This window comes from Euprymna scolopes, chromosome 13 (genome assembly GCF_053919585.1).
Source record: "Euprymna scolopes isolate OS-2025 chromosome 13, ASM5391958v1, whole genome shotgun sequence".
Classification (NCBI taxonomy): Eukaryota; Metazoa; Mollusca; class Cephalopoda; order Sepiida; family Sepiolidae; genus Euprymna; species Euprymna scolopes.
Window position 1 is genome coordinate 27,567,909 of NC_136494.1, and position 21,806 is coordinate 27,589,714.

Genomic DNA, 21,806 nt, shown 5'->3' on the forward strand with positions numbered 1-21,806 from the left:
GGGGGAAATGAAGCCGCAATGTTTTTGCTTAAGGGAGAGGCAAATACACACAAGCCAATTAGTGCAAAGAGGAGCCACCTTTTCATGTTGATTGGACTGGGAATAGAGTCAGGGAGTAACAGGTGTTGTAGTCAGAATATTTTTGACACCTTCCCATGAAAATCACAGGAGCAAAACAAAAAAAAAAACAAGCAAAAAAAATTCAATAAAGAAGAATATCACCAGATAAAATGAAAAGTAATGTCTTAATCAACTTCTTTTTTTTTTTAGTAAAATATGAAACGTTGCTAGTCTCCTCCTCGTTATTTTCATGGAAGCTGCTCGACTGAGCTCTAATCTCTGGTTCCTCCTTAAGAACTTTCACTGTTACCACAACAGAAAAACACTTCCACTTTTCCTTCCATATGTCAACAGCTAGAGCTATACATGAACAGAACTTCTTTGTAAGAGCTTCCCGTCTGTGGAATACATTACCGTGGGATGCCACCCTGCAGACTGTTACAGAGCATCTCTCCCCCCCCTCTCTGGCTTTCTTACTCTTTCTATTTTCTCTCTGTGTGTCTCTATTAGAGAATAGAGAAAGAGAGAGGGAGAGGATAACGTGGACAGTGGCCACGTTTGCAGAAGAAGGGTCAGCTGACCAGATGACGTGGTGTCATGTGATGAGGTTAGCTGATTCTTTCTTGGCAGTTTGGTTTCGGGTGTTGAAGAAGACAGACGGCTTTTCAGCTGTCTCCCCCCCTCCTGGGCTGGGGAGGACGCTGACGTGTACCAAGCAAGCAAGCAAGCAAGGTTCACCTCCATTCTGTGTCGACCTTTGGAAGGTGAATAAAAACATAAAACCTTAATTATCATCTTGGAGTGAATTCTTCATCCAACAGGCCAGCTCCCCTCCAAGAGACAATGAAACCAGAGGAACGACCGACGACACATGAATGAAAAGGTATGTTAAGAAATGCGTGTACACAAACACACACCCACGAAGACATGAACAATAAGATTAGAAACTAGACGATCACGTACACGAATCTCCTTCTTGACACTAATCTGCCTTTATGATACAATTCCCTTTATGAGTCCCCGAATATATAACAAGACTACAACATGGTCATCTTCAAATCCAGTGTCAACAATAATTTTTGGTGAATTGTTCCATAAGTAATCTGTTGTGGTCTTGCAAGTCAGTAATAATTGATATAAACAAAATGTTTATTAACAACAGTATGCTAAAAAAGTATATATCATAGTTCTGAGGCCATAACTGCCACAAACCGCTGGTATTTACTTCCTTTCCACTTCAGGAAGATGTGACACCATGTTGGAACGTGGGAAGATTAGTTTTGTATTAAAAATAACCTAAATACACATATTTTAGATAGTATCATTGTTAACATAATCTTAGGCAATAAAAATAAACTATTTATAAATAATAAATTAAAAAAATATTATGCAAGCCAGTGCCTTTAAAGGACGAGCACCCTGGCCTTTTAAAAATTGCCTGGACAGCTCCATCGGCATTCTACAGTTGGGATGCCTGAGGTCGTAAGCAATAAACTCACTCTATCTGAAAGACCGAAGGCAAGCCCTGGGAGAGTGGACATGTTGCGGACCAGGATATAAATACCCTAACTCGCTACAAGAAAAAATAATGAAACGAATTGAATGAAGGAAACAAAGAACTCAAATGCTGGAATAAAATAAACATGTCGTTTATTTTCTGTTGAGAAATGAAAGTCTTGGGTGTACACGTGTTCATTCGGCCATTGACGACTATGCGCGTGGAAGGAAAGGGGGATGCAATAGAGAAACACAAAGTGGCAAGCCGGCCTGTAGAAAGAGAGGGTTAAGCTCAGTAGAGAGTTGCGCACATGTCTGTGTTAATGGACCAAAGCCGAAGGGGAGATCGAGTGAGAAAGTCAATCCAGTTCATGGAGAGAGAAAGCGTATAAAGTGTATGTGCGCTTATCCCACATTACAGTAGCAGGGAAAGTGACATTAGGGCGCGCGGTCGGTTCGTCGACTCAACAGGTCGAACGCTGGTCTGGACGAAAAAAGGGAAGTTGACAGGTTTTGTTGACTTTTATACTGGAGTTAGTGTTCTGGGTGCGCATGTCTGGTTTTCACTTAAAAGGAAGTGACGTCACAGCTCGGGTGTGTGTATGCACATGAATGTGAGTGTGTGTATGAGGCTGTGTATATGCGTGTGTGTGTGTGTACGTGCGTGCATACATGTGGGTGTGTATATGTGAGGGAAAACATATTCGAACAGACCTCTTAGGACTACTCAGAACGAATGCCTCAGCCTACAAGATAAAAGGCCACTGAAATGATCCAGTTTCTGCTGGACAGATTGTTGATATCAGAATCTGCACTGGCAAGTATCAACAACTGAAATGAGTGACCAAATTAATGGCGTGTATCGCTGCCCAAGACGTTTAGATATAATGACTTTTATTGTTTCTAGATATAAGGCCATTATTCCTGAAATTGGTAGATCAGCTTTTCCCATAATATAATAGTTGTGTGGACTTCCCCATGCACAAGATATGAACTCTTCCCAACGGTGTAAATTAACTGAGAGTTATGACTATCTGCCTGATCAGTGTACTTACTTTTGTAGACCGCCATATTGGTGGTACTTACTACGACAGTTGTCCTTTGCATATGCTGTTTATTGTTTCAATATATTTTACCTTTTCTAACTCATCTCCGTGTCTGTGTTTTCCTGAATGACCCTTCCAGGGTCACAACAACTTAGCGATCCGAACTTTCAACGTTGATTGCATAGATTGGCCTGATGTGGAAAGGTCTGCCTGCTTTTACGAAAGCTTGAAACTATGTTCTTTGTATATGCTGTTTTTTTTTTTGTTTTTGTTTTTTTTCAACATATGTTTATCTTTACTAACTAATCTCCGTGTCCGTGTTTTCCTTAGTAACCCTTCCAGGGCAACAACAATAATCCAGTAATCGTCTGTATTTTTGAGATGAGGTGTTTTCATTGATTGAGATTGTCGGACTGACTTCCTCATCTTGGTTGTTAGAGTCACAACGTTTCGGACGTTTTGCCCTCCGGCCTTCGTCAGGTGTTTTGCATCGAACTGGGGAACCGTTTGTTAGGAGTCTCGAACCCAACCCTTTATTATTATTACGGGGGTACCGTGTTTGGACTCCAGCTAGTGACATATGGCCGAGTGGTTCTAGACGTTGTATCAAAGTTTACAGTTACCCAAAGGTGCTGAGTTCAATCCTGAACGAAGGCAGTGAAAAGTAACATTCAAAACAGAAAATCAGCAACTATGTCCCAGAGCCTAGCTGGAGTCCGAACACGGTACCCCCGTAATAATAATAAAGCGTTGGGTTCGAGACTCCTAACAAACGGTTCCCCAGTTCGATACCAAACACCTGATGAAGGCCAGAGGGCAAAACGGCCGAAACGTTGTGACTCTAACAACCAAGATGAGGAAGTCAGTCCGACAATCTCAATCAACAATAATCCAGCTTAGTTCATTGCTGTAGTGGCCTTAAGGAGCCAAAATGAAATAAGACAACAAGGAGGTAGAGTTGTGTATTTACAGAAAGTAAAAAAGTAATAGGTTGTCAGAGAATACTGCTGGCTTAGTCATAGTGACTCTGTCTAATACCATCATTATAACACATTATCATACCGTTGAGAAGAGTCTACATAGTGATGCAATAGATCACCATAACAATTGCATTAATGAATTTCGACTGGTAATTGTCCCATCCTGTTAACCATTACCCTCGAGTGTCTTTAGGCTTTGATAAATTGAAACATAACAGTAAAATATATTCACAAGTAGTGGGCTGTCCAAATATTGTCCGTCAGGCAGTTGTCCATATGGCAATCATGTATTCACCTTCAATCTTAATTTACAGATAAAAATACTTGAATTTATTCTCACTTTGACCGAAACATGCTCATGAATGTGTAGCGACATATAAATACTTATGTAAAATAAATAAAAAGTATATCTTGTTTTACTTCGGTATTGAACATCCTTGTATGAACCTTGTTAAAACTTCATTGGTTGCTCTTCCCCTGGAAAATATTAACCTGTAATATATATATATATATATATATATATATATATATATATGGGTAGTTATTTTGTGTATATCCATTAGAAGCGTTGAGTGAAATTTGAAGAATAAAACATGTATAGATACATTTGAAGCCAAAACTGCAACGCGAAATTTTTTATAAAATAAGCGGGCGTTTATTTTTAAAGAAATATATTTCGGAGTAAGACTCCTTTATCAATCCTTTTTTTTTTCTCTCTTTTTCCTCGACATGATGTAGTGGAAGATAGTTCGATGAAGAGTCCACGTGATGTTGTTAACTGCGGGGTTTTTATGAAGCCGGATTTCCTGTTGCAGTTTTGGCTTCAAATGTATTTATCCATGTTTTATTCTTCAAATTTCACTCAACGCTTCTAACGGATACACACAAAAATAACTACGCGTCACCTATCCGGCTTCATAAAAACCCCGCAGTTAACAGCATCACGTGGACTCTTCATCGAACTATCTTCCACTACATCATGAAAGAAAGAGAAAAAAAAAAATGATTGATAAAGGAGTCTTACTCCGAAATATATTTCTTTAAAAATAAATACACCGATGAGCTGTTTCCTTAAGTAATCCAATTTATCAAATTTTCTACTACTAACGATGACTACAATATATTCCCATTGAGTATTGTACACTCAGTAACCGTTATCCCCGAGTGGCCTCCAGGCCTTGATAAATGGCGACTCCTTTGTAAAAATTTTAAAAAATACAGTAAAATATAACCATGAGTAGTTGTCTGTCCAGATATTATCCGTAGGACGATTGTGTGCATATCATTATTCTTAATTCACAGATAAAAATACTTAAACTCAATCTCACTTTTTAGACTTTGTGTTATCTATGTGTGTTTTAAATTTCCCGTTCAGATTAGAAGTGACACCAGTTTTTTTTTGTTTTTTTTTTATCGATCTGAACCTTCCTGTTAAGATATTTTCTCTTTGCACGTATAAGGCAGTAATGCACATACCCTACTGCAGTTCGATAAGGTTTGGCTGTTTCGTTTTATGATATCAACCCTTTTCGGGTCATTTAATGCCTGCGCTAGTAATTTTAGAAAAAAAATTTTATGCTTTGAGAGTTCTTTATCTCTTCAAATATTTATCCGTAGAGTTTGGTTTGGTTGTTTTATTTTACGGCATATCAACCCTTTTTTTTTTTGAGTTATTTAATGCCAAATCCAGTAAATTTTTAATAAATGTTTTTATGCTTCAATTTTTTTTTTATCTCTTCAAATATTTATTCACGTTGTTTGTTTTATTCGTTTTATTTTATGGCATATCAACCCTTTTCGAGTGATTTAATGCCAAATCCGATCATTTTCATGAAAACTTTATGTTTCAGATTCTCTATTTTGTTTTTCAAATATTTATTCATGATGTTTGGTTTGGTTTGGTTGTTTTGTAGATGAAATTTTTTTTTTTTTTTTTTTTTTTTACTTTGCAGTAATCCAGTACTTTCAGAAAAAGGTTTCATGCTTCAAATTCTTCATCTCTTCAAATGTTTACCTATCCAGTTTTGTCTGTTTTTTTGTTTGACGACATATTAACTAGTGATGGGACGATTTCAATATTTTTCTCGATTCTGATACAATTACCGATTCCGATCCCGATTCTTTATAAATCTCTAATTATTTAACTATAAGATTGTTATTCTTTCTGATTTTCATAAAAACACACGTTAAATGTGCAGATATTTTACTAAACATCAAAATACACTTGTGGAGGATGATCTATCGATTTTAGCTTTATTGGTATTTTAAAATCAATAAATATTTGTTATTTTATCATTATTACCAGCAATGGAAGATTTTACTTTAAAAAAAAATAAAATTTAAAAAAAAAAAACAATTAAAAGAATCGTTTTGGAATCAGAAAATAGGCATCAATTTTTCCGATTCTGATACCGATTCCGATACCCCCAAATCTTCCGATTTTCCCAATTCCCGATTCCGATTAATCCACCCAACACTAATATCAACCCTTTTTGGTTTATTTAATACCGAATCAAGTAAATTTGAAAAATAAAAAAGGTTTTAAGCTTCAAGTTCTTTATATTTTCAAATATTTATCTACAGAGTTTGGTTTTGTTGTTTTGTTGTATCAACCATTTTGTTTGATCAACCATTTTGTTTTATCAACCATTTTTTTTATCAACCATTTTCAGCTTATTTAATGTCAAATCCGATCATTTTCATAAAAATTTTATGTTTCAAGTTCTTTATATTTTCAAATATTTATTTGTGTTGGGTTGCTTTTTAGAAGAAAATTGTTTTTTTTTTACTTTTCAGAAAATAATTGATTTTTGCAAAGGAAAAACAAAAAAACAAACTAACATTAATGTTTGGTGCATTTTAGGTCAGAAAGCCAATATCTTTAGAGCCTGATCTGGTAGCACCAACGATAAAGTAAACATGGTATTGACTTTGTGTAGTTGTGTTATACTTCACGTCATTAAGATTTTTTGTCCGATCAGTATATTATGATATTAAAAATGCATGGTCCACTTAGTAGCTATGCTATTCAAAGTACTTATAAACGATAAAGCTTGGCTATGCTAACTACCGTAAAACCAATTACATTACATCTCCCAGAATTTTATGGGTTTTACACCCTGTATGTATCTATGGCTTCTTTTCCATTCTTTTTCCCTCTCAGTGGTTTTATGTGTATTCTCCATTATAGCAAACATGATCTAGAACGTCTATATTTAAAGTCGAATGCTTCCTAATTCAGCTATAGAAGGATCTTTATTACGGTGGTCATTACAAACACTTGTCCAGCATGAGTATCACTCACTGAGCCTTCATGAACGTAACTTATTGACATGCCAAGGCAAGATGATCAGTAATCATTTTAAATGCTGGATTTCCTTCTCCTTTACACACACACACACACACACACACACACACACACACACACACACACACACACACACACACACACACACACACATACATACATACATATATACACATATATATATATATATATAAAACAGGCTCCTTCAGTCTTTGACAGATTATGGATACCAACAAAGGAGTGCCTGCGCATGAAATTTTTGTGGCAGGAGGTGCACAATCTCCAACCACACCTCTCCTGAGTCGACATTGTTAAATACCAGTGGAAAGTGAAGTGCATTTACAGGACGACCGGAAACGAATGCCGAGATAAGCGGAGAGCACATATAGCACCTAAAATTCCCAAATAGTCACCCATCTGGTACTAACCAGGCTCAATTGTTGCTTAACTTTGGTGATCTGATGAGAACCGGTGTGTCAATGCGGTTATGTCGTATATATATATATATATATATATATATATATATATATATATATATATATATATACACACACACACGCGCGTGTGTGTGTGTGTGTGTGTGTGTGTGTAATAGCAATTATAGACAAAACAAAGCCATATGTTGGTATAATCTTTGTATGATAATATATGACTTTGTTCTATCTATAATTGCTATTATTATATTTAAGCTCCACATACCAGTTGAGCTTTATATTTTTCTTTAACCTACTTCTAATAATATATATATATATATATATATATATATATATATATATATATATATATATATATATATATATATATATATATGTTATTAGAAGTAGGTTAAAGAATCGTTAAACTCACAACTCGCTCAGCAGCCGCCGATAGCGTCTCTTTTTGGCTTAAAATTTATTGGTATATGAACGATTACTGAATTATATAAATCCAGTAAAATTCGGAATAATACTATATATATATATATATATATATATACTTTTTATATTTATTTATTTGCAAACTGTTATCCTCATCTCCATAGTTTTTGTTTCAAGATGAGGATAACAGTCTGCTGTTATAATAAATAAATAAATAAATAAATATACAAATTGCTCATCCAATAATAAAAATAAAATTTACTTTTTTTTTTGTCCCCAAACAAAAGGTGTGGACCTGTAAATTCACCCTTGTCCGTTCGTCTGTTCATCTGTCCGCACTTTTCTCAATAACTACGCCTTAGAATATTTTGAAATTTTGCACAAACATTAAACATGATATGAGTAAAAAAAAGTAACGGGACGGATTTTTCAGGAAACCCCTGGTTGTCTTCCTAGCGCTGCCTTTCGGTTTAAAATGGCCCAAATTGACACTTTTTTGCTTATTAAAAAAAATTGATGCCTTAGATTTTTATAAAACTTTCTGAAAAGTTGTAACTAACTGATTTCTATATAATTTTGTTTATTTATACTTCACGCTAACTCTTGTGTGTGCCCCAGGGGCTCTTTTAGGGCTAATAAAAACACTATTTTGGGGACTATTTTACCATATTTATCCAAAATTTTCTGTGTATGTCTATTTAGCAGTTTTGCATGGTGCTGAACTCAAATTTAAATATGTTAAGGTCTTGGGGACTTTTTGGGCTAATTTGGAAGGGAACAAATAATGGACTTAGTCATTTCTTTTTTTGCATGTTGCAAAACTCAAATTTACATATGTTAAGGCTTAAAACTGCACCGTTTGTTAATTTTTACCAGGATTTGACGTCCCTGGGGACTTTTGGGCCTAAATGGAGGGAGGGGGGGGGCAAATGTTGACCTTGGTCGTTTTTTTAATGCCTCGTTCACTGAGCACTCACGTATAAAAGCCAAGTACGTCCAAGGATGGAATACTGCTGCCATATCTGGGCAGGGGCTGCTAAAAGCAGCCTATCCTGCCTTGACAGAGTACAAAATAGACTTCGTGGCTTAGTGGGGGATGCCCTTTTCTCTACCCTGCAACCTCTCTCCCACAGAAGAGACATTGCGAGCCTATCCTTGTTTTATCGTTATTTCCATGGCAGGTGCTCGTTTGAGCTCCAATCTCTGGTCCCCCCTCGCCAATCCTTCACGAAAAACACCCGTCTAGCTGAATCCACTGTGAAAAATTTCCCCCACTCTTTATCTGTGCCTAAATCAAAACGTAGATTCCATGAACAAAGCTTCTTTCTTAGAACTGCACGCCTGTGTAACTCTGTTCCGTCTACCTGCTTCCCAACTGCCTACAACTTGGATGTCTTTAAGTCCAACGTTAACAAATTCCTAATGAACCGCCCTCTGAAGTAAACACTTCATTAAATCTCCACACTAACGTACTGTACTTGCAATAACCCTTATCCCTGAGTGGCTTCCGGGCCTTGATAAGTCGTGACCACCGTGTAAAAAGAAAAGAAAAAAGAGACCATGCATGTTTCACTTGTTCTACATAAGCATTTATATGCCGCTTACACGTTTCTGTCAATCAGTTACAAGTAACTAGAGACCTCTTCCTGTAATATCGCTTATACAAAAAAAATTTTGTATAAGCGATATCGCCTGTTCTTCAAGGCTCTTTAATGGTTGTGGATTTTCTTTACACAGATGAATTATTGCATAAGCGATGTTATTTTTACGAATCTGAGAGAATGTACGTTCGGTTAATGCTTTGGATGGAGACCAATTCGGGATGGCTCGAATGATAATTTTGTAAACTTTTCTGGAGTTCTTGTGTGTTGGATGACATGGAATGTATTTCTTTACCTCTTGGCGAAATCGCAGATGTCTTGTAGGCTGATTATGTGCATAATGAATCATTCAGACACTACCGTTTTTGAATATATGGTTAAGTGGCAGTTTTAGTCATTTAGAACTGCTTTAAAGCTTCACTGCTCACCCATTTTTCAAACAAATTTCAAACAATTATTACAGATCACCTTCTCAGCTATATTGTGAAAAACGAATTTTCAATTTTCCTTTAGCAAAAGTTATGGTGAATTTACTGGTGTTCAAAATCGTAAAAAAGCATAAAGAAGTGAGCGACATTTCTTATGACTGGTTTACATAGCAAACTTCAGCGCCTACTGTTGCTACCAATTCACCATTTTCACGAAAAGAGAAGCAACAAATGAAACAGAGAGAATGAAAGAATGAAACGGAGATAATTGGGTGGGGGATGGGGGTTATTGAAAGCAGATGAGTGCCGTACATTGTTATTACATATGTGTATGCTATGTTTATGGGGGCAAAAAAATAAGACTGAGATTAAACAAAGAACAAGTGGATTTATTGGAAGCCTGGAAAAATCATGGATTACAATAGAAAAATGCGAGCATGAAAAGTAATATGGTTAGGCTTAAACATGGAAAAGTAAATGACTGGTTGTTAAAACTGGAAAAGAAAAAGGACAAGATATTCTAGTAAAAATATAATACATTCATAACTTTAAATATTGCAGCATTAAGAATTTTTAAAAAAATCAATTTAACATTATATAATCAATTCTTAATGCTGCAATATTTGAAGTATAAATTTATTATATTTTTTACTAGAATATCTTGTCCTTTTCTTTTCCATGTTTAAGATTAACCATATTACTTTTCATGCTCGCATTTTTCTATTGTAATTTAACTTATATGCCTACTATCTAATAACATGTAATGACCATGATTGTGACATTGAAAATTTCCTTGCAGCTTACAAAGCGACAATATAAAAAGATTCATAATTACCCATTTCAATTTTGGACCCTGATATTCATGAGCCCCCTAGACTTTTATGGGCCCTGGTGTGGTGCACCAACTGCATTCCCCTCTTGTGGGACACATATTAGTTACCAAGTAATAACTATTCCAGAATTTCAGTTTCTTTCATGTATTTGAAAGGTGCAGCCGAATAAGGTGTATATTGTTTTTATAGTTCTGAAGTAGGTGATTGCTTCTAGAATGCATTCAGCAGCATCATTACCGCATCTCCATTAAGGGGGTACCAGATTGGTCAATAGGAAAATTATTCCCAAAAAGCATTAAGGTAAAAATGCACTTCCGTATAAATACTTGAATTCATTCAAGAAAGTATTGCTAACAAAAACAAATAAAAACATCTACATAAAAGTGATACATTTAGCAGTCCTGTGAGGTTAGCCGCATGGTAGAGGTTAAGGCTTCTTATCACGAGGTGCCGATTTTGAATCTCACTAGATTCAGCCACTCTGATGAGTTGTGGACGACGAAAAACGTGTCAGTGGATAATCATATTTTAAAAAAATAATATATATGCCGCTCCCCATTAAGGGGGTACCAGATTGGTCAATATGAAAATAATTCCCAACTAGCATTTAGGTAAAAATGCCCTTTCGTATGAATACTTGAATTCATTCAAGAAAGTATCGCTAACAAAAACAAATAAAAACATATATATATATATATATATATATATATATATATATATATAATAAAAATTACCAATAAATTTACCCAAATGATCCAAAAGAGGTCAACTGAAATGTACAGGTTATTACTTAAGAAAATGTCAGTAAGAGTTATTAAAAGACACTAAATGGATAAAAATAAATAAATAAATAAATAAAAATTTAAAAAAAAATAAATGAATATTTTGTATGCAAAATCCGATCCCGCATTTTGCTAATTCCCACCCTCTGATGAGAAGGAATGTATTTCTTCGAAACTCCATGGATAAAGGACTATCCACTTATTAAGTGTTTCCTTTTCAGATTAAATATGTTTTTAACTCTTTTTCAAAGTGTTTTTTAACATGTTTTATTAACTATTTGCTTTTATATATATATATATATATATATATATATATATATATATATATATATATATATATATATATATATATATACTAGCTGTACCCGGCTACGCGTTGCTGTGGATCAGTTTGTTAAAATAGAACACATTACTCAAGAAAAATGCATTTTGTATTGTTTATTTACTTTTATTGTTTTTTGCATTTTTTTCTTTTTATCAATTTAAGTTGTTTTTTTTTCCCAAAAAGATTATTTTTTTACCATAAATTGTTAGGTAAAAGTTTTTTTTTTCAGGAAAACTTGCATTTTTTTTTAAAGAAAGTTGGCAGTAAACTTTTCTTTTTGAAAACAGAATTTTTATTATAAAAAGAACAGATGAATGCTTTATATGAACACTGTAAATAGTTAGATGAAAGTAGAGTGATTTTTTTTTAAGATAATGTACAAATTATTTTTTGTCAACAGATGCAAAGAAAATAAACAGAAAAATACTCCCATCATTAATTAATTAATTATGCAAAAAAAAAATAATAAAATGTTGATTTAGTGTTTCAACATTTGAACAACACTCGATTGAATCTGGTGATTGCCGATCGAACCCTGACCATAATTAGAATCGGCGGGGGGGGGGTCAAATTCTGCATGAGTACCATTCTTTTTAATTTCGTCTTTTGTTCAATTTTTTGAGTGGGCTATCAGCGATTGCAAACTAACAAATTTAACCAAAATGCAAATTCAATAATTAAATAATTTTAAAAGTGCTCAGCTTCTAATACAAATCCTAATAAATCAATCCCTCTTATTGGAAACACACAAGGAAAGGACGAAACCAAATTATTGCAAGTATATAAAAAATATATATATATCACGCATAATTGTCCATTACAATTTTGAACTTTGATATTCATGGGCCCCCCTAGTTTCTTATGGGTCTTGGTACAGTGCACCGGTTCCACCCCACCCCCACCCCACCACACACATACACACCTCTTCTAGGGCTTGGTAGTGACTCATTACTAGGTCTATGGCAAGAGGATAAAATAATCTTATCATTGTTTTGACTCTCGAGTATATATCCGACACAGTCAATTAATCGAGAACCACGTCGCTCTATCTATTTTGATGACAATAAAAATGTAAGAGCGTGACATATTCGTTGATCACCATTCAATCCCGGGCAACGTCGGGTCTCCCTGCTAGTTAATAATAAGAGAGCATTTTCCTAAACACGTACTTTCTATCTTAGATGTATTACAATTTCCTAATCGTATTCTTGAATCGATATGTTTTCGCGGCCAAAGCTTGGAAAAAAGGCTTAGCAAATGGTTAGTACTCTTTATCATTAGCGTTTTGTTCAGCTCCAACCCTTGTCAAATCGCAGCAAGTCTGCATCTCCGCGCTGGTTTTACAAGCTTTTTAATTTTTGTACCACGATAAACTCGTAGCCTTGCTGCTCTTCGAATAAAGTGATGAGTAGGGTTCAGCTGTGACAAGAGAATATTCGTGTCATTGTTTTGACTCTCGAGTATATATCCGACACAGCCAGACACAGTTAATCAATCGAGAACCACATCGGCACATCACTCTATCTAAAAACGGCACTTGTACAGTTTAATCAAAACATTTAAAAAAATGAAAATATCGAGAGAAAAAAAAAAAGGTTATATTGCACGTATTCGTTTTGGAAAAATTTATTTTCATCAAGTAGTTTTTTTTGTTTTTTTTACAGCGAAAAAACAATTTGTTATGATACCGAGCAAAAGGTTCGATTTTTAGGAAGAAAAACTAGTAATAAACATGGGGAGGGAGTGTCGGCGCCTTAAATAGAGTTATCTCCCCGTGGCGTGTTAAAATTTTTTCCATAATTGCTGACTTCAATGCGCTCTCATAAAAACGTGTTTTTCCGCTGTAAAAAAAAAAACAAACAAAAAAAACAAAAAAAAAAACTACTCAATCAAATTAAATTAATTTTTTTTTCGGAGATCTGCAGTCCAAAACGGATACGTACAATATAATCTTTTTTCAATATTTTAATTTTTTTATGTCTTGATTAAACTGTACAAGTACCCCCAAAAACATAAGATATTAACTGATATATACTCGAGAGTCAAACTAACGAAAAGAATATTCTCTTGTCGTAGTCCTACTCATAGTAACAGAAACAAAAATGAACTAATTGACCTTGCAATCAATTGATCTGTGACCAATTTAATTGTAACAAGTTGCTCTAACGTCACGATAACAATAATATTCGACTTATCTATCAAAAACAAAAAACGATAAAAACAAGTAATTCTTATATGGATATTTGTAAACAAGTGTTCGAACGTACCACTATTGGTCTGTGTTTTTTGCCTCGTCACAAAAGAAATAGACATTTAAAAAAAAAACAAAAAAAAAACAAAGAAAACATTTGCTATTATTTATTTCAAGTGAACATATTAAGGGATGGGTACAGCATCCGAAAGGACAGGAAATGTACCAAACAAGATAAATTCTAAACCATTCTTCAAACAACATGAGCCGTAACTCCGCAGGAATTATTCGCAAAAATAAAAGAACGCATCCTTACTGTGTGGAGACTGATGCCAAACAGGATGATAGACCATTGCTATGTTTGTGGAAGGTATTTATTTATTTACTAACTAGGCGCTCGTCGTGGCGCGGTCATAAAATAGGCTTACATATGATTTCGTATTGATTATCATAGATTACAATCTGTCGATTATTATATACTAGCGGGGGTACCCGGCGTTTGCCGGGTGTTTGTAGGTGTGTATGTGTAAGGAGGGGGGATTAAAGTAAAGAATAAGCGAAGTAATAACCCTGTTTAAATAATAAAAAAAAACATGTTAAACTTCAAAAAAAAAAAAAATCGGAAAAACGAAAACAGAAAAAAAAAAACATCGAACAAAACGAAATAAAACGGAAATGATGTATTATATGTTTATTTAAAAAAAATGGAAAGAATCCTTGTTTTGTTTTTTTTTTGTTTGTTTTTTTAGTATATAAATGTTGGGAAATAAATGGTAATTAAGCAACGTATAAGTAAGCGTTGTGCGTTTCACTCAATAGGAAGCATCGAACTGAAAGGCACGGTGAAATTCCATTCCAGTTTTTTTTAAGCAACTATGAAGTAAAGAAAACCGAAACCGGTGTCCGTTCGTAACTGTCCCGTGTGAACGATCACGCAACGATGTAAATGGGTGGCGGGGGAAGGAGGAATTTATTAGAGAGAAAAGATTTTACGACTTCCATTGATCGTAACCGAATTTGGCAATGAACTCTCAACAAAAAAAATATAGGAATCTACGACGATTAGCGATGAAATGGGGAGGTAATATGCCTATAATACACCTCAGATATTTTGCTGCAGTTTGTGCATATTACATTTGCATGAAATGTCTTGATTTTTAATCCTATTAAGGTCAAAATCACAGGGGAAAAATGAGTTCATTTTATATAGATAGAAGAAGAAGAAAGAAGAAGAAGAATAGATAGATAGATAGATAGAAAAAGAATAGAAGAAATAGATAGAATAGAGAAGAGAAGATTATAGTCTACCCAATATATAGTAGTATGTATAGTGATTAACCCACCCTGGCATTTACAAAGAAGGTGCACCTTCTCCAAGTGATGTTACCTCAAGTAATAATACGAAGCTGGGCACTCCATCAGACTAGATGAATTCTTGTCTTGGAATCCAGTCACACCAAGATATTAGGTAGTTTCAAAAACAATATCGTTATCTTACATATGTTGCTTTTATACATAATTTTTGAATTAATTCATTGATATATATATATATATATATATATATATATATATATATATATATATATATATATATATATATAATTTTTGGTTCGTTCAAAGTCCATAAAACCATATTTCTACATTACCAATTTAATTAAAATTTTCAGAAAACTTATGTGTAAAGTCAATGAATGTTTGCATGTTATTAAGATCGTTAAGATCGCAAATTATAAAAATATATTAAATAAAATAAAAATATTTTTCGTAACTGCGAGACTGTCCGTCATATTTCATTTCCGGTAGAAATGAGTCTTTCACGTGCACCACAGGTTGACGACTTTCGAATTATAACATTTAACTATCTAATTAATAGATGGGTAAAAAAAATTCCCTATTTTTTAAATTATATATATATATATATATATATATATATATATATATATATATATATATATATATATATATATTTGTACTTTAACCTTACAATTGAATAAAAAAAACATATCATAAAACTTTAATTAAACTTGGAAATACGATTTAAAAAATAGCGCGGATCGGTAAGTGCACTAGCACCATTTGCTTATCTTAATTTTTTTTTTATTTTAAAAGCCTACCTAAAATAAATTTGTCTAATTCTTAATTTCTTATGTTATTGGAAAAAAAAAAAAAGAAGGTAAATATGAAGAATTACTCCACCCTCGAAAATTCCTTTAAAATTACCACTCCAACAGGTTTTCGGGGTCGCTGAAAACGAAAATAACGTTTATAATTAAGGCAAACGAGTAGTTTCCAAGATATGAAGAAATGTTAGTTTAAAAAAGTGGAGAATCACTTTTCCATAATAATTTAACGTAAAATGATCACCCACTTTGTGGCCAAGAATTTTTGTGGGGGGGGGGGGAGCTTTCTTTCTACCCTTGGAAAATCCTTTAAAATTACCTGTTTAAATAGCAAAATGCAAAAGAAATTAAACAAAAAACTTTTTAGCCAAGAAACACACAGAAAATTTTTTTAAAATAGCTTCCATTTTTTTCTATCGAATTCATTTGCTGTTTTTATTGAAAACTATTTTCTCCCGGATTTTGGATAAAATTTTCCATAAAGGGCCGTGCGTCTCACGTTCGTATATAACAAAAAAATTTTTTTAAGATTTCGGTGTGCTAAAAACGAATCTGCAAACCATTTCCATCGCAAAAAAATAGTTTTTATGATATGAAGAAATTACTTTTTCGAAAAGTAGGCGACCACTTTTCCATGTAAATTTAACTTAAAATAAGCACCCACTTTCTAGCCACCTGAGAGAGGGGGGTATTTTTCCCCATGTTTATTGGCTAAACAGCTTTCGTTTATGCTCGCGCGCAGCATAAACGAAGGCTATGGCTGTGAAATGGGAAATAGTCCCAGAGTCCAGGGGTTATTACCATGCAAAAGAAATCAAACAAAAAACTTTTTAGCCAAGAAACACAGAAAAATGCCCCTCTCTCAGGTGGTCAGAAAGTGGGTGCTCATTCTAAGTTAAATTTACATTGAAAAGTGATCACCCACTTTTCGAAAAAGTAATTTCTTCATATGAAAACTTTCTTTTTGCGACGGAAACGGTTTGCAGATTCGTTTTTAGTACACTGAAATCTACAATAAAATATTTCGTTATATACGAACATGAGACGGGCCTTAAAGTAAAATAATACCGGATTTTGGGGGCAGATTTGCCGTTTAGTTGTACAAATATCCTCAAACCAGGTAATCACTAAAAGGGACTCTTAAAAGTCGTCATCTGTATCGAGCAAAAGTTTAAAACCACTGATCATATGTCAGCCTACGTCACAGTAACATATATTGAGTGAGTTTCTAACAGCATTTTGTATAGTTTTTTAGTTTAAACTCATTTTCCAAAAATTTCCCCAAACTTAACGTGTTCGATACAGTCTGCCACCATTTATATTTTTCAAATATACCGATAAACACTGCATGTTTTTGAACCGATTAAACATTATACATTACATAAAAACACTACAATGTTATCCAGTTAGGTAGAACATTTACTTTTCTTGTCTTTGATAAAATTTATTTGTTATATATTTATTTTTTGACAACTTCTTTGTATCTGTGTTTAGTAATACAAACCCTTTTCATTTAATGTAACGTTTAGTCGGCTCGAAAAACAGTGTTTATTGGTGTATTTGAAAGATACAAATAGTGGCGGACACTGTTGATTACGTTAAGTTTGAGAAAGTGAGTTAAAACTAAAAAAACTATACAAAATACTGTCACAAACCCACCAATTATGTTAGCCTATGTCATGGTAATATATATTCGGTGGGGTTTTGACACTGTATTTTATAGTTTTAGTTTTCAACTTACTTTCCCAAACTTAACGTATTCAACAGAGTCTGCAACCATTTCTGTTTTTCGAGCCGATTAAACATTTTACATTACATAAAAACACTAAACAATTATCCAGTTAGGTAGAAACATAACTTATCTTACCTTTGCTTTCATTTATTTGTTTTTGGACAACTTTTTCGAATCTGTGTATAGTAATCCCCCCCCCCCAATCACTCAAATATCAATTACTAACTCACATTTTTGTATACAGAAAAAAAACAAAAAAACATTTAGCGTTTCAACATTTTTGCTACGTTCAGCTTTATCCACTGATTGTTGATCGAGCCCAACCCATGATTGACGGTAATCCCGAGGATCAGGATCCAATTCTGCAAGAGTACCATTTTTTTTCATTTTCGCCTTTTTTATTTTACTTTTTGGAATGGATTGCTGTGCTAAAAATATAAGAAACATGCATTTTCTCTTTTTATTAGAATTTTCCATTACACCAATTGAGCCACAGCAACGCGTGGCAGGTTACAGCTAGTATATATATATATATATATATATATATATATATATAGCCATGTCATATATCATTTTGAAGCGCGTTTTTCACTCTATCGATACGTATCATTCATTACAGTTCTCAATCTCTTCATTTATTTTTAAGCAGGCTTTTTGAAAGCATAGACGAAATTCAAATCCGCACGATTTTCTTTTTCCAGTTCAAACTAGGCTGAAAAGCTGCCGAAACAGCTCAAGATATCAATGATACATTTGGCTCAGGAACCACTAACGAACGTGTGGCATAACGGTGGTTCAAGAAATTTTGCAATGGTGATGAGAGTTTCAAAGAAGTAAATGGTCGAGCCGACTGACTGCGATTGAAAACAAACATTTGAAAGCCTTAATTGAAGCCGATCCTCGCAAAAGACATGAGAAGCTGCTGTTGAATTTGAGGTCGACCACTCAAAATTTAAAGCAAATAGGGAGATCAAAAAGGTTGGATGAATGGGTGCTACATGGGTTGAATGATAATCAAAACAGTCGTCGTTTTGATGTGTTTTCTATGCTCCTTCTGTGCAACAAAAACGACCCATTTCTCCAGCGATTGTGACATATGATGAGAAGCTGATCCTCTTCAACAACCGGCGACGTTGAGCCGAAATTGCACCAAAAAAGGTTATGGTGACTGTTTGGTGGCCTGCATCCGGTTTCATTCATCACAGATTCTTGAATCCAGGCGAAACGATTACGGCAGAGAAATACTGCCGACAAATTGACGAAATGCACCAGAAGCTCCAGCCTATGTGCTCGAGATTGGTTAATATGAACGGACCAATTCTCCTCCATGAATACGCTCATCCGCATGTTGCTCAACTGACTCTGCAGAAGCTGATTGAATTGAGCACCGAGACTCTGCCTCATCCACCATATTCACTGGACCACCGATTATTACTTTTTCAAGCATCTCGATAACTTCTGCAAAAAATGCTTCAAAATCCGAGATAATGCAAAATCGCCCTTCAACGACTTCATTGCTTCCAGAACTCCGGATTTCTATGCTAATGGGATAAATAAACTTGTTTCTCGTTGGCAAAAATATGTTGAGTCTAATAGTTCTTATTTCGATTAATAAAGTTTATTATGAAAGAAGTTATGATCTCTTCAAGTTGAACAATAAAAAACGACATTATTTTTGCACCAACCTAATATCAAAAAAAAAGGTATAATAGAGACCACAAGAAAAATACACTATAACATATTAACATGTTCAGTTGGGGAGAGGAAAATAATATTTCCCCAACTTCTTTACTAACTCCGTGTTTAAGATGTAAACGAGAAATTTAATGGAACATTTGAATATCTATGTATTTTATATAGGGACCAAGTGTTAGCTCCAGGGAGTAGAGCCTCTTAATTTCTGTAAAGTTCGACTGAAGTAAAATGATACAGAACGGATCAAGTGCTAACCCTTGGATGGGGGTCTTGTGATTTCTGAAACGACTGACGTAAAATGATATAAAGCTGGTTGCACAAACATCCAAATTGATGAATACTGAGGAAAATTGTGTCCAGAAATATGAAGATGAGCCAATTTGTATTAAGGAAAACATCTAACAGACAGAGATAACTACATCTCTTATTAGTAACTAGCCTGTGTGCCCGGTGTTGCCCGGGTGTTTGGAGGTGTGTGTTGAGTAAAAAAAAAAATGGTAGTAGGAAGGCAGGCTCGAACCCGGACCGCAAAGGTGGAAAAGAAAGTGAAAAGAAAAACGTGATACCTTTGCTATTGAGCCCATCACCAAACCGGATGTGACGTAGGTTTAAATTAAAGCTAGACAATCGAAAAGAGCGGATGGCTTTCGAAAATATCGGCGAAAAAAGCGACCCCTACATATAGTAAAGTGCCCGGTTGAGGGTGAAGAAATTAATGTTTTTAGCCATTTTTTTTTTTATATTTATCGTCCGAAGGGTCGGGCTTCAAAACGATACCGATCTTGTGAAAATCCGTTGCCTCTGTCGAAAGTTTTATGCATACATACATACATACATACATACATACATACATACATACATACATACATACATGTGTGCCCGGCATTGCCCGGGTGTTTGGAGGTGTGTGTTGAGTAAAAAAAAAAAATGGTAGTAGGCAGGCAGGCTCGAACCTGGACCGCAAAGGTGGAAAAGAAAGTGAAAAGAAAAACGTGATACCTTTTCTATTGAGCCCATCACCAAACCGGATGTGACGTAGGTTTAAATTAAAGCTAGACAATCGAAAAGAGCGGATGGCTTTCGAAAATATCGGCGAAAAAAGCGACCCCTACATATAGTAAAGTGCCCGGTTGAGGGTGAAGAAATTAATGTTTTTAGCCATTTTTTTTTTTTATATTTATCGTCCGAAGGGTCGGGCTTCAAAACGATACCGATCTTGTGAAAATCCGTTGCCTCTGTCGAAAGTTTTATGCATACATACATACATACATACATACATACATACATACATACATACATACATACATACATTAGGTGTATCAGAATTTTTGGCCAAGTCACCATTGCAAAACATTTGATTAAATAAACTCTCCATGTCTACAAGCTTATAACAATATGAAAATGTAATTTCAAACCTTAATTTTTATTTCAATAAAATGAGCAAAGACCAAATTTTAAAATCATAAAAGGTTTAATCGAAAAATATAAAAAAAAATTTTTTCATCGTTTTTTTTTAAAGATTTCACGAAAAGCAACAAAATTAACTTGAATCAAGATCTAATATATATATATATATATATATATATATATATATATATATATATATAACTGCCAAAAAATCATTTACCTGTTCCAAATTACTAAGCTATGTGTGCTTCTATTCTTCCTGTTCCTGTATAATAATTTATCCATATTTATATATTAAATTCCATGTATTTTTTAAATGAAAGAAGTTTTCAACCAAGAGTCACGGTAAACCGTCTTTTTGATAATAGATTATCCGCCATTAAAGAACCCGGATGTTATTTGGTTTCTCACTTTGTTATGTACGGAAGCATCAAAGTGACAAAAATAATTATTTCAAAAACGTAAAAACAACACATTAGTAATCTCGATAGGGTAAATATGAAGAATTACTCCACCCTCGAAAATTCGTTTAAAATTTCCACTTCTATAGGTTTTCGGGGCGTTGTAAACGGAAATAACCTTTTAAATATACGGCAAATGAGTAGTTTCTAAGATATGAAGAAATGTTAATGGTCAAAAAGTGGGTGTTCACTTGTCTATAATAATGTAACGTCAAATGGGCACCCACTTTATGGCCACATTGGGGGTGGGCAATGTATAATCAACACAATTTAACGTAAAATACTACTAACGTTTAACATTCCAGGAAACAAGTAGTTTCAATGAAACATGGGTGGGGGTTGCCGATTAATGTTTTTCGAGAGGGAGGTGCTTAGTTTAATTAACCGTTTTAACGTAAGTAACGCGAACGTGCCGACATTAACTGTGCATTTCTTCATGGAAGCTGTGTGACAGAACGGTAATCAGTTTGGTTGTCTTCTCTTT

At 34.3% G+C, this 21,806-nt stretch overlaps 1 protein-coding gene across 1 annotated transcript in view; it reads right to left on the minus strand.

Annotated features, from left to right (window-relative positions):
• LOC145291955 (oxidoreductase NAD-binding domain-containing protein 1-like) overlaps positions 1 to 21,227 on the minus strand; it is a 169,602-nt gene extending 148,375 nt beyond the window's left edge. The window contains exon 1 of the mRNA XM_080137883.1: positions 21,082 to 21,227. Within this exon, the coding sequence (XP_079994009.1) occupies positions 21,082 to 21,146 (65 nt within the window). The 5' untranslated portion in view covers positions 21,147 to 21,227. The remainder of the gene's footprint in view (positions 1 to 21,081) is intronic.
• Between the last annotated feature and the right edge of the window lie 579 nt (positions 21,228 to 21,806).